Genomic DNA, 16,910 nt, shown 5'->3' with positions numbered 1-16,910 from the left:
GAAAGCTTTAGTGTAATTAGCGGCAGCTATAAGGAGCTCTGATTTTAAGTGGCACTTAGAGAAATTGCACATATGGGTCAATAATGTAAGTGGTGAAAAAAACATGCACTGAACGGTACCTTAAAGGTGCCATATGTAAGAATGTGGCCAAAAACGGTTACTACATTAAAATTCAAAATACCGAGGTCTTTTAAGTTTCGTTTTCTGACGTAACTGGCAACCCGTGGTTGCTCGGCAGCTGAGACTCTACTGACTGCAGTGATTGGTAGACGGCGGTAGGTGGCGCCACATGACGCCAAAACATGATTTTGAAAACATAAACATGATTTGCAGTCTGCAAAACATTTTTTTTTAATGCAAATATTTTGTCTGTACTGTTGTTGTTGGTGAGTTCAGTTTGTTATATGAACATTATTCCTGAGTCTCTGTGACACATTAGGAGGATTTTTACGGCCAAGTTGCTTTAGATTTATTACATAATGCACCTTTAAATATATATAACTTGAGATTCAAAGAAAGAGAGAAACTCGGTGAATTTCTGCACGACAAGAGATCCAGCATCTCCGTGACTGAGCGAGGCAGCAGAGAGTTTGGGAGGAAAAACGTGGTGATTATCCGCGTCTTTGCTTTCAAAACCTTCCTCTTCTTAAAAGTAAGCTGGGCAGTAAGATTGAAATTAAAAATGTCCGCTTGATTATATGCATTTTTTTTTCTTCCTGTTAGCGAGCATAACCGATGTTTTTCGAAAAATTCACGACGAGTTAGAATCTATGTTTTCTCCAACCGAGCCCGACTGACAGCTTCCTAATGCTGCCACATTAAAGTGGTTTTTCCCCGGCGCGTGTGATGCAGCTTTAACTAGGTCCCGGGGGCATTGTTAGTTATCATCGCCTACTGCTGGAGTGAGCCCCGGTGAAAGCAATTTTAGCTTTCCTCCCAATCAGCGGTTGCAACATGAGAGATGGCCGACGAGAACAAACGGGGCCCCGGCTCACCACATCCCACCGCCGATCTTATCTGAAATGCTGCTCCTGTCCCGAAAGGGCCTACTAACACTACACCCCCCCCCCCCCCCCTTAAAAAGACATGTGATGGTTGGGCCCGAGGCCCTCCCAATTCATGCAGATATCCGCAAATTAGACTCATAGAGACGGACCAAAAACGTCCTCTGAGGGTATTAGACGCGAGCACTTATGCTTGCGGAGCGTGCGAGAGGCTTTCCAGGGGTGCAGAGGCTACGATCAAAATACATGAAAACACCATCACGAAGTCCCACCACAGCCGAGGGTTTTACATGTTTCTATTTTGGCCCCGTTGTGCTGCGTGTTCTGCTGCTGCTGCTGCTGCGGCATCAATTCACTCGTATCTACGGGCAAGGTAAATTCAAATCAGAAATAATGATTTTTTGGGTGCCTCTGATGTATTTATTTCTCGCTATAGGAAAAAAAAAAAAGTTTTCTGTGAAGACTCTGCAGCCATTATACCGCGGTGTGACGTAAAAGAGCCTGAGTAATGTCTTAAAGGTGAAGTAAGTAGTTTATAGTGCCATCTAGAGGCTGTTTTTACAACACATTTACAACAAAGACCTGCTCCTCTGCTCACCCCCTCCCTTCCCTGAGCGCTACGGTGTCCTCAGCCGGTCAAATGTCGTCCTCGCCGTCTTTCTCCACGTGTCAGCGGATGAGGTTCGTGAGGCGAGGGAGAGGGCGGAGCTACCGCGGCCGTAGCAGACGAAGCGGAGAGAGCGGAGGCGGGACTTCCTGCTACAAGTAAAGCGACGCTTGGTTTGTTCTCTCGCGTTTGTCCTTACAGGCTCCCGTAGAAACATGGCGTCTCTATCTGCTAACAGTGGCTATGCAACCGCGGCCCGCGACCATGTTATTTTACATGACTTTTTGAAACACTTCGAAAATGAAACGAAAACTATTATACAGCGACTAGACAATGCAGGAGCAAATAATATGTATAAAAAAGTGGATTTTGGGTTCCGTTTTCCCTATGGTTCACATATACATGTATTATATATTATAACATAATATTATTATTATGTTTCACACAGGGGAAACTGGAAAAATAAGGTATTATTAGAATCAAATCCCTAATAATAGCTTATTTCTGGTGCTCTGGTAGTGATTTGGGTGAATTGTGGTTAGGTAAAGGTTAGGGTTAGGCATTAACCCTTTAAGGTACGACTCAACCATTAATTTGGTCGACCACACTTTAAGTCACTATCTCTCATTGAAAACTCACCAACACTTAGCGTCACTTGTACTTAAATTAATTATGAAAACCAGGTTTATTATGAACAGACGTCTCAACCGTTTGGTAGAGGCCTGTATCTGAAATACTGTAGGGTCTAATTTAAAGAAGAAGAAAAAAATCTATACAAATATTGATTGTGGTTATTGTTATTATAAGGAAATAAAATAAAATATAATAAAAAATGCAAAGAAATAATTTTTCCTTTGCTTTTTTCGTACCTTAAAGGGTTAACTGGCTATAAGGTTAGGGGTTGTTTAGGCTGGAAGTCAATGCAGTGTCCTCAGAAGAATAGCTGGGCAAACCTATGTGTGTGTGTGTGTGTGTGTGTGTGCGTCACGCCACTGTCAAAACAACCAATTTCTATGGTTCTCCGAACTGAATCCACGTGTGAAGGAATCAATTAATCTTAGCAAGGACAGTCTATGTGTTTGCTTTACCAGCAGGGAAGCAACAAACACACGAGCGCTGTTGTCTGTACATACCCACAACATACACACACATACAACACACACACACACACACACACACACACACACACACACACACACACACACACACACACACTGTACTGTACATTGAAGACCTTTGCTTTGTTGTGCCTCTGTGCTGCTGTTGTCAGAGGTTTTCAGGGCATCTTGGAAGAACCATGAGAGAATTTCAGATCAAGGATAAACTCATTACACTGACGAGGCTACTGTGACCCCACAAACACACGTTTATGTCCGTTTTGCACAACGTTGCATGGTTGCATGGTGTTGTCTGTGATGTTCTTTTTTGCCTCCTCTTTGATGAACCAGCGTTGTACACCACGTCCTGCTCTCAGATTGTGTCGCAGACTTCAGAATCCGATTGGAAATGAGATCAGCAGGGTATCCGCGGGGTCTTAAAAAGTCTTCAATCCAATAGGTCTTAAAATGTCTTAAATTGTTAAGTGTTAAATACAATTTTGAAAGGTCTTAAAAACGTTACTTTTATTTAAAACATGCATAAACTATAGTCTCGCGTTGAAATTGTTCTATTTTTAAGATTGCGATAACAACAATAACTACAACGCGGAACTAAAGTAGGTCACCTGTGCTGCCCGGTGACAATTTATCGAGCACAACTAGCTAGCGTGCTGTGTTAGCTTAGCATAGCAGCGGAGAAAACTTAATGAAAGCCCACAGCTAAGCCCAATTGCAAGTTCAACGATTTGTGGCTCCAATTTTGTACTTTTTTGCCAGTATGGATTTGAAATGGGTCTTAAATTTTATTCATTATGGTCTTAAAAAAGTCTTAAAAAGTCTTAAATGTGACTTGTTGAAACCTGCAGAGACCCTGATTCAGGGTCTGGGATGCATCGATGAGTCTTTGTGGGCTGCGTCGAACTGCAGATTATGATCGAGTATGATCAGCCATGATTTACCGAAACTTGGATTATTAGGGTTTAAAGGTGCATTATGTAATAAATCATAAAATCCTCCTAATATGTCACAGAGACTCAAGAATAATGTTCATATAACAAACTGAACTCACCAACAACAACAGTACAGACAAAATATTTGCATTAAAACATTTTTTTTGCAGATTGCAAATCATGTTTATGTTTTGAAATCATGTGGCGCCACCTACCGCCGTCTACCAATCGTTGCAGTCAGTAGAGTCTCCGCTGCCGAGCAACCACGGGTTGCCAGTTACGTCAGAAAACGAAACCTTAAAGACCTCGGTATTTTGAATTTGAATGTAGTGACCGTTTTTGGCCACATTCTTACATATGGCGCCTTTAATTTTCTGTGTTGTGTGGATTAAGCGTTAATGGCTGCTTGAATAATAGGAAAACACATTCCCCTGACTTACACTGTTTGCTTTAGAGAACGGTTAACAGCAATGTAAGCAACTGAAATGAGACAAAACATTTAAAAAAACAACAACACTTTAATGTAATAATCTGTACTCTACACATGTAGACAATGACAGAAACAAAACCCACTTAGGTGCCTTCATGGTGAATAAAGCTCTAATTACCGCTCCCTCACCCACCGCGGCTTTTATAGCGTTTCTGAGGCTGCTCGTCCTCTCTGCTTCGTTCTCTCTCTCTGCTTCCTCTTCCCAAAGTGCCGCTGATTTCATTAATATCAGATGTCAGATGGAACCAGGTGGAGGGGACAGAGAGTGGTCTTAGAGACGGGCTGAGTTATGTGACTGTCGCAGGTCTTATTGCCAGTGCGCCGCCTACAGACGGGGGTTAGCCATTAGGGAAAACACCGAGCGCTGCTCATACATTAACCCAACTTATGCAGCCAATCGATACGGGGATGTTTGGTGAGATCTCCCAAACAGGAATCACGACATGACAGTAACCGCATGACACATCCTCTTGCTGCTGCGAGAGACCCTTTTTTTTATATATACATATATATATATATATATATATATACATATATATATATATCTTTATCTGATCATTGCAGTAACTGCAGCAGTCAGCAATGCACCGTTTGTTATTATATTTTTGCCGTTTCCATGTTCCTCTCTACGGAAGTGTATTGCATTCACTTGAAAAAAAAAAAAAACTCCTGTTTTTCTCAGTAATTAATTTTTGGTTTGATTTTTTGAATAATTTTTTTTCTGCTTTTCTGTCAAATTTTTTTTTCTGTTTTTCAGAGTACATTTTTTTTCTGTTTTACGTGCAAATTTTTTTCCCCTGTTTTTCGGAGTAATTTTTTTCTGTTTTTCGTGCAAATTTTTATTCCCCTGTTTTTCGGAGTTATTTTTTTCAGAATTATCGAGAACTCTTGCTATGGTACACACGCTATATATTCAGCAGTCTCCTGATCGTCTCTCGAGTCACCACGTAGCCTAACCTGAATGCATTTCAAATGCATAATCTTGTATCCATGGAGCACGCCATATCTGTTCAACTGATCCTGGAGAAAGATTGCTACGTCAAGCAGATCTGAATGGGCTTTCCTTCTGAACAACCGCAAAGTCTTCAGGTGCCTGCGTTAAGTCGACAAACTAATGATAATACCATCTATCTCCCAGTGTCTTAAACCCAAATCAAAGTAAAACTTGATTAAACTAAACAAGCCGTCCATGTTGTTATAAAGAAAATTACTCCGAAAAACGGAAAAAAAAATTACTCCGAAAAACAGAAAAAAAATTACTTAGAAAAACAGAAAAAAAATTATTCAAAAAATCAAAACGAAAATTAATTACTGAGAAAAACAGGAGTTTTTTTTTTTTTTCAAGTGAATGCAATACGCTTCCGTACCTCTCTGCTTAGACTGTGCTCGTCTGCGTAAACAGCCCAATTTTATGCATCAGAAAATAATCAGTTCTTGCAGCAGCGGGTCACAATTGACTTTGTGGAGGTAGATAATTAAGATAAAAACACATTGTGGTGTATTGAGGTAAGTGACCTGCCGCTCTGTTCAGATAAGACTCCAATTAATCCTGGCTGAATAATTGCGGTAATGTAGAATAAAGATAATTACTGAATCACCGGGCTACATTTGCTTTGATAGATTTTTGTTACTCAATGTTATTGCTGCAAGGAATAAGAAATTAAATGGATTATATCGCCGGCGTTTTTCAGATGGATTACAACTGCTTTTAAATAACCGCAAGAGCAATTTCATCAGCCCTGCAATTCGAGAAGCTACTGACAGGCACTGCGTGATTCAAATTGAACTTGCTCTCATCATTTTAATAAAGCGCTTCAGTTTTCACCCCCAGCAGGCACACACACACACACACACACACACACGCACACGCAAAGACACTCACACAAACCCATACATAGACTCTGCACATTGTACACACCATAGACTCTGTTTAATCTGGAAAAACAGACACAAATTTGGAATAAAAATCTACAAAAAAAAAAGCTGCTCCCGTTCAAAGCTTAGGTAAATATTTAAATATCCGTATGAAGCTGTGCAAAGTTTCAAGTGAGAAATACGGTGGCCCTGAGGTGCAAAACAGAAACGCCGATCACAAAACACAAACGCAAATCACAAAACACAAACGCAATTCAAAAAACACAAACGCAAATCAAAAACACAAAAACATTAACTCACAAATCAAACACAAATCACACAACGCAAACAAAAAAGCAGAAAACACAAAAATATTAACTCACAACGCAAACACAAATCACACAACGCAAACACACATGCAGAAAACATAAAAACATTAACTTACAACGCAAACACAAATCACACAACGCAAACAAAAGAGCAGAAAACACAAAAATATTAACTCACAACGCAAACACAAATCACACAAACAAAAGCAGAAAACACAAAAACATTAATTCACAACGCAAACACAAATGCGGAAAACACAAAAACATTAACTCACAACGCAAACACAAATGACACAACGCAAACACAAATGCAGAAAGCTTTTGTGTTGCGTTGTGTGTTATTGTTTTCATGTTTTCTGCTTTTGTGTTTGCATTGTGAGTTAATGTTTTCGTGTTTTCTGCTTTTGTGTTTGCGTTGTGTGTTAATGTTTTCGTGTGTTTCTGCTTTAATTTGCGTTTGTGTTTTTTGATTTGCGTTTGTGTTTTGTGATTTGCGTTTGTGTTTTGTGATTTGCGTTTGTGTTTTGCACCTCAGGGCCACCGTAGAGAAACAACACGATATAGGGACGATTTGCACAGACAGACAATAAATAAATAAACAAACCTTCAATAAACGCGGCCCCTTTGAGGAGCGAGACGTCACCGGAGTTGTGTTTTTTATTTGCCGCGTTTGTAGTTCAGGGGTTTAAAAAAAACAGTAAATAGTGGACGAGTAATCAAAGGCCTGTGATGAGAGATTTCACGGGTGGTTATCTCCAGGTCCTTGCTGCCATTTGTGTGTGCGCCGTGGAGATTGTGGAGAAGTCGGCGTGCCAAGTGCCCAGGGCTGCTGCTGCTGCTGCTGCTGCTGCTGCTGCTGCTGCTGCTGCTGCTGCTGCTGCTGTGACTGCTCCCCTTTTAAAACCGTGCTGGCACAGAGCCCCCGATCCAAGCCAAGGCCTGAGTCCGTAAGCATTCATTATGGCATCCATTAGAATAAACATCTCAACCTCCCCCAAGACCAGCTCCCTCGCTTTTAAGTGCCATTTGACAAGGCCGCATCCGAGCTGCAAATTGAGAACAGTGCCCACATTTGTATTGTATTTATTTATTCATCTCTGTATTTAGACTTTCTTCAGACAGACCACTCCTACTGTTTTTACACGGAGAGCTTTTTAAAATGTTTGTCTCCGAGCGCCGGGCGTCTCTGTGGAAAACCGACAGCTAGTGCCAACAAAGACTGAAAGAGGGGCCTAATTGCTAATCTGTGCACTTCTAACGCGCCGGAATACACAGGACGAGGTGCATTTGTGTCGACGTGTAAAACTATTCACATTAAATATGCAATATTTAAGCGGGGGAAAACAGTTTTTGTGTGTGTGTGTGTGTGTTGATGAGGAAATATGAGAGCACATGTGACTAAAAGCTAACCCATAAATTATTCTCCGATTTCTCCCTGGGTGTACTGCAGAACGTCATTCACTTATTGATGGAATCGATGAAGGCGGGGGCCTTGTGTAGTAAATATTCCAGCAAAATGTCATGAAAGAGTTTAGAAAAAGGCATAAATAATGCACCGTCAAAGGCGCCATCGCGTCCAATGTCTCTTATTTGATAGAATTTAAAGGAGGGGTATGCGGGAATCGTGGCCACGATGTTTGTAAACACAGCAGAGGCAAACGTTTGGCCCCTCCTCTCCCCACGCTCACTACCAGAACCACAGAATCTCGGATAATGAAGTTACAAACACCTGGTACAGGTGCAGCACGCTGTGGTACTATCTCTGGAACGGCATTTATTTCTTTAGCGAGCATATAGACCAGATTAGCTCAGTCACACTGACTCAGAGACAGACGTGGTTTTAGCCGGCGCCAGATATGATTCAAGCTCAACTCAGCACTATAGACCTCCAAAGTCAGCTTTGGCGCTTTTCCATTGTACAGTTCTCACACCGCTCGACTTGACTATACTCGTTTTTTTGGCTAATAAGCTATTTTTAAACATTGTTAAAACAATGTTTTGATAATGAGTAGCAGTGCATCCACCGTTCCAGAGGGGGGAGCTGTGCTTCTGAGAGCGGGTGTGCTGATTATGTCACTTCCGGGTACTGGCCAATCACAAGACTCTGTCTTCTGGGTGAGAGAGTTGAGTCTCAAATCTCGCGGCTGGGAAACAGCGTCAGAAAAGAGGATTTCTATCGGCTCGTTTACAGCAACTTGGAGGTTTTTGACCATAAAAACAAGTTGTGCAACAGGACCACTCTACTTGAGCTTTAAAAATACTACTTCAAAATCCTGAAAACATGCGTTCATCTGCAACATTTAACAGAGGGGTCTGGTGTATTTAGTGACATCACTGCCTGTAGCTGGCGAATCACAACCCGTTCAGCCATTATTTTCAGTTCAGTGACTGCGTCAGATGGAGTTTGTGCTCCGATCGTGCAGGAAGTAACTGTTTCTAATGATTCAGTGACACCGGAAACAACTGCTTTACTAGTGACTAGTTACAACAACATCACGGCAGTTTTGTGTAGAGTAGAGCCGGGTAGAGCTGGAGCTGTGTAATGAAAAAGTTATTAGCAGACGTTCTCAGTCTGTTTATTACACACACTGCAATCTATACTACTGCGGGAATGTTACCTTTGTTGTCGAGAAGCTAATTACTTAGGCTAACCGCTAGCACTTATCTGTCTAACAGAAGGGACCGACCACCTCCAGGACCTCGTTATTCAAAAGATTCACTCTGTTTTTTCGACAGCTTTCGTCAACTCAGCATTAACATGTATGACATGTGTCGTGGACCAGCCAACTGTCCAGGGTGTGCACTCTTAGAAATACAGTAAGGGTTCCAAAAGGGTTCTTCTACAAGGGCTGAGGTTCTCCCTGGAACCATTTGCTTCTGAAAAACCCCTTTCTCGAAGAAAGGATTTTTCAAGGGTTCTTGGTAACACTAATGGTTCCAGTAAGAACCATTTTGATCCAGAGAACCCTTTAAAACCCCTTTCCTGAATCAAGGGTTTTAAAAGGGTTCTTGGTAGAACCCTCCAAAAGGGTTTCAGGTGGAACCTTTATAAAAAGTTTCTACCTGGAGCCAAAAAGGGTTCTCCTATGAGGACAAGCTGAAGAACCTTATATGGTTCTTCTTAGCAATTTTATTTCTAAGAGTGTATCCCGCCTATCGCCCTATGTCAGCTGAGGCACAGATCCCCCCACAACCCTCTGGTGGAGGATAAAGTGGTAGATAATGGATGGATGGATGGATATGTTTGGTGTCCACCATTACAGCAGCTTCTGATATCTGCCCACCTGGCCAAATGTTGCCACCCCCAAAAAATATGTCTCGATCCAGAGCAAACCAAAGAGAAATATGTACATTCCAGGAGAGGGCGGTGTCCCTGCAGATAGAAACACCACCACACACTTATTGTGAATGACTGACAAGGATTACTTTTGGATCAATCGTTTTTTTTTAAATATATGCCGCTTACTCTACCTTTAAATACACATGATGCTCAAACTGACTTTGGTAGTCTGTGCCGCAAAGATAAAAGATTACAGGAGTGAAGTCTTAAAGGCATGAAACACACTCTGGATTAGCACTGTTTACTGCATTGTTGAGAACAGATGAACTGTTAATCTGGAGATTTCATTGTGCGTTTGAAATAAATAACAAACGGGGATCAAAACAACCGAGTTTAAAAAAAAAAGCCTCCGTGTTGCGAGAAACGTGTCTCTTCCTCGCCGCCGCCGCAGCAGCTCGTCTGCCAACAAGCCTTGTTTGTGTTTGTGCTCGACAACAAAAGCGAGCGCTAAAAACAAAAAAAACGCCGCGCGGGCGCCGTCGCCGCCGTCATTGACAAGAGCAACAGCGGTAATAGCGACAACAAAGAGGGAAACGGCGGGATATCAAGTCGCGTTTGTTTCCTCGTTGCTTTGTATGAAACGCAGTGAAATCAGGCCACCTCTCTCCACTTTGAGCGCCAGCGTTAGCAGCGGGACGCGAACGGGACGGTTTCATCAGCTCGGCCTTTTTTACTTCACCCTCAACCCAACGAGGCCACGAGGCCTGACGCTCTGCGTCGGCGTGACAAAGTCTCGCATAAATGAAATGCAGATGATTGGTAAATCGTCGAGCAGTCAACAACTCACAAGCAAATCTCTTTAAAAGTGAGTGACGCCAAGACGGAGACTGTGAAACTTTAAAGGTCACATAGAGTGGTCCTGTTGCACATATATGTTAGTTATGGAGGTCTACTTACATACATTAACTTGTTTTCATGGTCAAAAACCTCCTAGTTGCTGTAAATGAGCCGATAGAAATCCTCTTTTCTGACGGTGTTTCCCAGCCGCAATATTTGAGACTCAACTCTCTAACCCAGAAGACAGAGTGTGTTGTGATTGGCCAGTACCCGGAAGTGACATATTCAGCACAGCCGCTCTCAGAAGCGCAGCTCCCCCCTCTGGAACGGTGGATGCACTGCTACTCGAGTCAGAAGACACTGTCGCTCGTGAAACACCTCCACAACGGACGTTATTCTTCTTTTGCGGTTCAATGTACGCAGCCGGATGTGCCCGGACTAGTGCCCGGAGCAGGACGATCTGCTGTTTACGTAACCGGACCGGGTTTTTTCAGAGATCTCGCTGAGCCCGAGATTACAATAAAACACAGCGTTCTCAGCAGTGGCTGAACTGTTTGTTTAGAACCTTCAGGGCTTCGTAAACAAGGTAATGACGCAGATACACACTAAAAAAACAGCGTTAATCGGAACTTCCGGTCTAGGTCCACTTTAAAAACAGTTTCAATGCGGCTTGAAAGAAAGCGAAGGGTCAGTGTCTGAGTTTGTGATTAGGTCTCTCGGATATTTAGATTTAAAGGTGCCATGTGTAAAAAAACAGTTACTACATTCAAATTCAAAATATCGAGGTCTTTTAGGTTTCGTTTTCTGACGTAACTGGCAACCCGTGGTCGCTCGGCAGCTGAGACTCTACTGACCGCAATGATTGGTAGACAGCGGTAGGTGGCGCCACATGACGCCAAAACATGATTTCAGAACATAAACATGATCTGCAAAATGTTTTTTTTTTTCAATGCAAATATTTTGTCTGTACTGTTGTTGTTGGTGAGTTCAGTTTGTTATATGAACATTATTCCTGAGTCTCTGCGACATATTAGGAGGATTTTATGGCCAGTTGCTTTAGATGTATTACATAATGCACCTTTAAGGTGATAATCTTAACCATCACACAAGATAAAAAACTGCATATATAAAAAACAATAGATCTTTTAAAGATCATTTTTTAAAATAGCTTCCTGTCAGTGGATATTCCCTCAGATTTAATCCTTGCATACAAGTACATCCCATGCTCTCTTTCATCTAATTCATAGCAATTCTCTGCCATTCCTCTCTGCGAACAATGGGGGCAGCACTCGGGGAGAACACACTGCTGCTGCTGTTCCTTTGGAAATTAAGCAAATTGGATCATTTGCTGCTTGGATGCAGTAGAATGATGTTCCTCCCTTCAAATTTACAAGTAAAGTACCTAATAATGCTCAGCAATTAGGAAGGACTGCCACTACACAACAGGGACCGGAGTGATTGCTAATGTGGATTAGGCTGCATTATCCCGCCGGTGGAAGAGGAGAGGGGTCGACACTGAAAGGTGGCGTTATACGAGCACCAAGGACAATGCCTTAAATGCCACACTTCAGCGGCGAGGAGGGATTTGTCTCTAATTAATTTCCAGAGATTTCTGTCATCCATGTTCCTGAAGGCCAGCCTGGTAGAGACTCAACAGTAGAGTGCCCTCCAGTAGTTAAAGCCCTGAACAAATGTACATCATTAAAAATATCAAGTATCCCTCGTCTCCTTTTCCCTCCACGGACGTTATCTACAGTCGTTCTGTTTTTTTTTTTTTCTTTTTCGTCGCTGTTGCACTTAAGCTGCTGTATTTGTTTATTAATGTGCACTATGTTTATGTGCTCCATATATTTAAATGTCCAACGTGTAAGTATTATTGACATCTAATGTTGAGGCTGCAGATTGCAGCAAAGTGAGACCTCCTCCGCTCACCCCTTTCCTTTCCCACGCACTTGAGGAAACTATGGTGGCCTTCGTGGGCCAGACAGGATGTAAACACTTCACAATACACTCCAATCTCGCACTCTGCTGCTTCCTCCTGCTCCTTCATTTTGTTCAGGTTTATGTCCAGGTCTCCGTAGTGCAGTGGCTGAAAAAATGCAAATAAAAAATGCAAATCACAAAACACAAACGCAAAACCAAAAACACAAGCTCAAATCACAAAACACAAATGCAATACCAAAAACACAAATGCAAAACCAAAAACACAAATGCACATCACAAACGCAAAAACACAAAGGCAAAACACAAACGCAAAACCAAAAACACAAGCTCAAATCACAAAACACAAACGCAGTACCAAAAACACAAACGTAAAACCAAAAACACAAAGGCAAAACACAAACGCAAAACCAAAAACGCAAATAAAAACGCAAATCACAAAACGCAAAAGCAAAAGCACAACGCAAATCACAAAACGCAAAACCACAAACGCAAATCACAAAACACACACAAAACGCAAAACCAAAAGCACAAGCGCAAATCAAAAAACGGAAATACAAAAGCAGAAACACTAAAACACAAACTCACAACAGAAGAGGTATGTTTTGTGATTTCCCTTGTGAGTTAATGTTTTTGTGTTTTCTGCTCAAGGCGGGATTCAAACCTGCAGCCTCAGCATGGAACGGCAGCTCTACAATGTCCCTTAAACGCCACCCCTTGTATATGTTGTTTGTTTTTTGTGATTTGCGTTTGTGTTTTTTTGATTTGCGTTTCTGTTTTGCACCTCAGGGCCACCATACCTTTGTCTGTGTTGTAATCTTCCTTTTCAATACGCAAAAGACACAATATGGCGGCACAAAATGGCAAGTAGCTTACGTAAGACCTTTGCTGAGGTCATGAACACAAAACAATTTCTATTTTAAAGTTATATATTATTATTATTATATCAAAATACTGACCAATAATCCCTGCTAAATGTTCCACACTGGACCTTAAAGTCCAACAAAATGCAGGAATATAATCTCAGGGTTTGTTTCTGTAAACTTTCCTCTGGAAACGTGTTATTCTTTCATCAGAGAAATAGCTGCAGGACAGTTTATCTGAGCTCTGCCATCTGACAAAAAGGGTTTACTGGCAACGGGAGAGGTGGTTCTGGATGACAGATTTTAATTATAGGAACACAGGCGAGTGACACTCCAATGACCAGTCGCAGCTCACCATCAGCCAATCACCGCTGATCGCCAGATGATGAGTGCAGAGTGACCAATTAGCTGTGAAAAGGCAACGGCGCTACATCAGTTATATGGCGCTGCTTTGCTGCATGATCTTCATTGTCGGTGTAAACTTCAAAAGTCATGTCGCAGTAGTTAAATGTTTAGACCCTGTAAAGATTCTGCTGTTATTAATATATACGAGTCAAGTTATAGGTTTTAGGGCAAAGTGCTGAACCATGTTTTGTACTGCCTTGTGTATTATTTCAAACCTTGATTAGATTAATGAATCATATCATAATTGTCCGACTATCTATATATGTGTATGTGTATGTAAGGCCTGGTGATGATCATTTGTTAGCTTGTTGAGGAATAGGCATCATGGGAGTACATTGTAAAACAAAGTTATTAAAGGAATAGTTCAAGCAATGGCTCATCATTAGCAGCTGTGCTAACTTGTGGCTAACATGGCGAACCAAAGGTTTCCAAAGGTGAGCTTGAGAGGCTACGATTAGCATCAGCGTAGGGCTAACATAATACAAACACTGTGCAACTTCATTAGGCACAACGCCATTTAAAAAAAAAAATTCAATTAGCATTAGCATACCTAGCTGTTTTGACCAGGCAGGCAGCACCTCATCAGCAGCAGCTGCGCTGTCTGGAGCAGGGCTGTGGGAATGTAGAGGCTGGGCTAACTTGGTGAACCTGTTTCCAAAGTTAAGCTAGTGAGGATATGATTAGCATTAGCATAGGGCTAACATAATACAAACACTGTGCAACCTCATTAGGCACAATGCCTTTTTTTTTTTTTGATTAGCATTAGCGTAGCTAGCTGTTGTGACCAGGCAGGCAGCGGCTCATCAGCAGCAGCTGCACTGTCTGGAGCAGTGAGGTGGGAGTGAAATGAGGTTGCACAGTGTTTGTATTATGTTAGCCTTTACGTTACTTATCCTGCATTACCATAACTGATAGGAATACATACTTCGTACGGGCACTGCACTAGTGATGTAAAATCGCTGACTTTCTACATACACTTTGGTGCAGGTTTCCAGCGCTTTACCATGTTTCCAACTAGAATATAACAATAAATTATTTTATTCATTGTGAATGAATGAATTCGAACCAGGCAACCCTCCAGTGACAAGCTCATTTCAACAAAAGTGGGTCTAATGGTGTGAAAAGGTGTCAGACACATGTTTAAGTTATCGAAGACTTAAGCAGGCTTGAATTTTATTGAGTGAGTCTTTTGTGAAGTGACCAAAGTCTTGTTTTTCCACCGTCTGTCCTTGTCGGCACACATACGTACTTATTATCCCTTTAAAACTCCGCTTTGACCCAAGGTCTCTCAATCTAATAATAACACACCCCATTACGTCTCTATGGCACTTTAATGGTTAAATGTTCTGTATTCATTTGCAATTAATCAAAATAACCAAAAGTGACATTTAGATTAAAGAGTGAACTTTTTCTTTTTACCAGTTAATGTAACACTGAGTCATTCTGATTTGACTAATTATGTCGTCAACACAATAAAATGTGTTCTTATTTTGTAACCCTTGTGTCAGATTTGGTATTTTGATGACATGTAGAGGAAAAAAACCATCTCTGCACCACTTCTATGTCTGTTATGAACTCTCATCTTTGAGTACTAAAATAGTTTACTGCAAACGTACACAACAACTTCCAGCCGCTGGCTTTATCGCTTGGTCGCTCTTGAGTGCAATTGTCATAGCGAGTGTAGTTAATATCGTTAACCGCAATCATAATTGCTTTAGACCAGTGGCCGCTGCAGCGCCGGAGCGCCGGTGCGACGCTCAGGCCCGACGCTCGACAGCACATCGCCGAGGCCTCTCCTGCTTCACGCGGAGCATGGGAGTAGAACCTGAGAAGCCGTATTCTTGTGATCCTGCAGTCGTAGCCCGCCGCTCTGTGGATTTTGAGGCAGTTGAGCGAGCGGCTGGGAAGTAGTGCAGTGTGAACGGTGACACCCAGGACAAAATTACATGGCGAGAGAAGAGGGGCCTCTCCACCACCCCCCCCCCCCCCCCACCCCCCCGCCGAGCCACGGTGGCATCACAGGGGTGGAAAATGACAATTCCTTGAAAAGGTCATAGACGACGGCTGCACTGTGATACGAGCTTACAGCCAATCTGACAATCTTAATTCAAATCGTGACATCCCCCCCCCCCCCCTGCCCCGCCCCCCCAAAAGTAGAACGTTTTCATCTCCCCGTGTCAGAACAGCAGTCTGACCTTTTGCATGCAAGAACTTCGCTGAGTTTTAACAAATGCTAATCAGAGACCCTTCATTAACGGCTCTCGCGGACGTTCCGCGGCGCCGCCTATTTGCAATTTAAGCATTTCACACTGGGATTCAAGACAGTAATAGGACTTCTGTGTAATATTCTATTAATAAACCTACACGTTACTGTGAATTGAAACGACACGATGGACTTCAATATAACCCAGTGGTGAAATATCCTTTGTCCAGGATTTCCAGGCGTTTAATATGAAGTTATAATCTTGCATTATTCATGCCAATGATTAGAGTTTTCCTGTTGGAGTTTTTCTCCCACAACTGGCATTTTCCCCCCTCCAAACTGAGAGAGAGAATTTGACAATGAATTTCATGCTTCAACCAATCCACTGCTCGCATGGCCAGTGTCGCAGCGCACCTTAATACCACTGCAGATGAAATGTCAATGGAATATTCACCTGCAGAGTTACTGATCTGACATCTGCTCACAGCTCAGTCTTTTAAGGGGCTTTTTTCGGTTGTTGTGTTTTCTAACCGGAGTCAGATTATTGATATTATTATCGAGGGTTTAAGCAACAGAAACATCCATGTACAATGTACCAGCCACTGAATTCACATTTTGATTTTGTTTTATATGTTTGTGCCTTTTTATGGGGATAGTTTGAGACATATACCAAAGCTAACATTTCCATTCTTTATCCTAATGACTTCCCACTTATAAATGGGTTAGTTCAGATGAGATACATTAAAATGATGAGTCATGAAGTTCCAGTGAGTCATAGGCTAACAGCATGCGATGGCTGTACTTGGAGTTCTGTCAGTTCTGTTGAAGAAATGTTATATATTTAAATTATATTGATCTTTTCCTCCAGATTTAAGACAATTTACAGTCATTTGCATGGTTTTGCTATTTAAAGGTGCATTATGTAATAAATCTAAAGCCATAAAATCCTCCTAATATGTCACAGAGACTCACAAAGAGACAAACTGAACTCACCAACAACAACAGTACAGACAAAATATTTGCATTAAAAAATATATATTTTGCAGACTG

At 41.9% G+C, this 16,910-nt stretch overlaps 1 protein-coding gene across 1 annotated transcript in view; it reads right to left on the bottom strand.

Annotated features, from left to right (window-relative positions):
* Positions 1-16,910, bottom strand: part of stk33 (serine/threonine kinase 33) — a gene marked incomplete at both ends in the record, with an annotated part of 102,238 nt that overhangs the window by 15,611 nt on the left and 69,717 nt on the right. Inside the window, one exon of the mRNA XM_083890872.1 lies at positions 12,381-12,537. Coding sequence (XP_083746998.1) covers positions 12,381-12,537 — 157 coding nt within the window. The remainder of the gene's footprint in view (positions 1-12,380; positions 12,538-16,910) is intronic.

This window comes from Microchirus variegatus (genome assembly GCF_963457635.1).
Source record: "Microchirus variegatus genome assembly, chromosome: 6".
Lineage (NCBI taxonomy): Eukaryota > Metazoa > Chordata > Actinopteri > Pleuronectiformes > Soleidae > Microchirus > Microchirus variegatus.
Note: the sequence above shows the minus strand (reverse complement) of the source record. Positions and strands in the feature narration are given on the sequence as shown.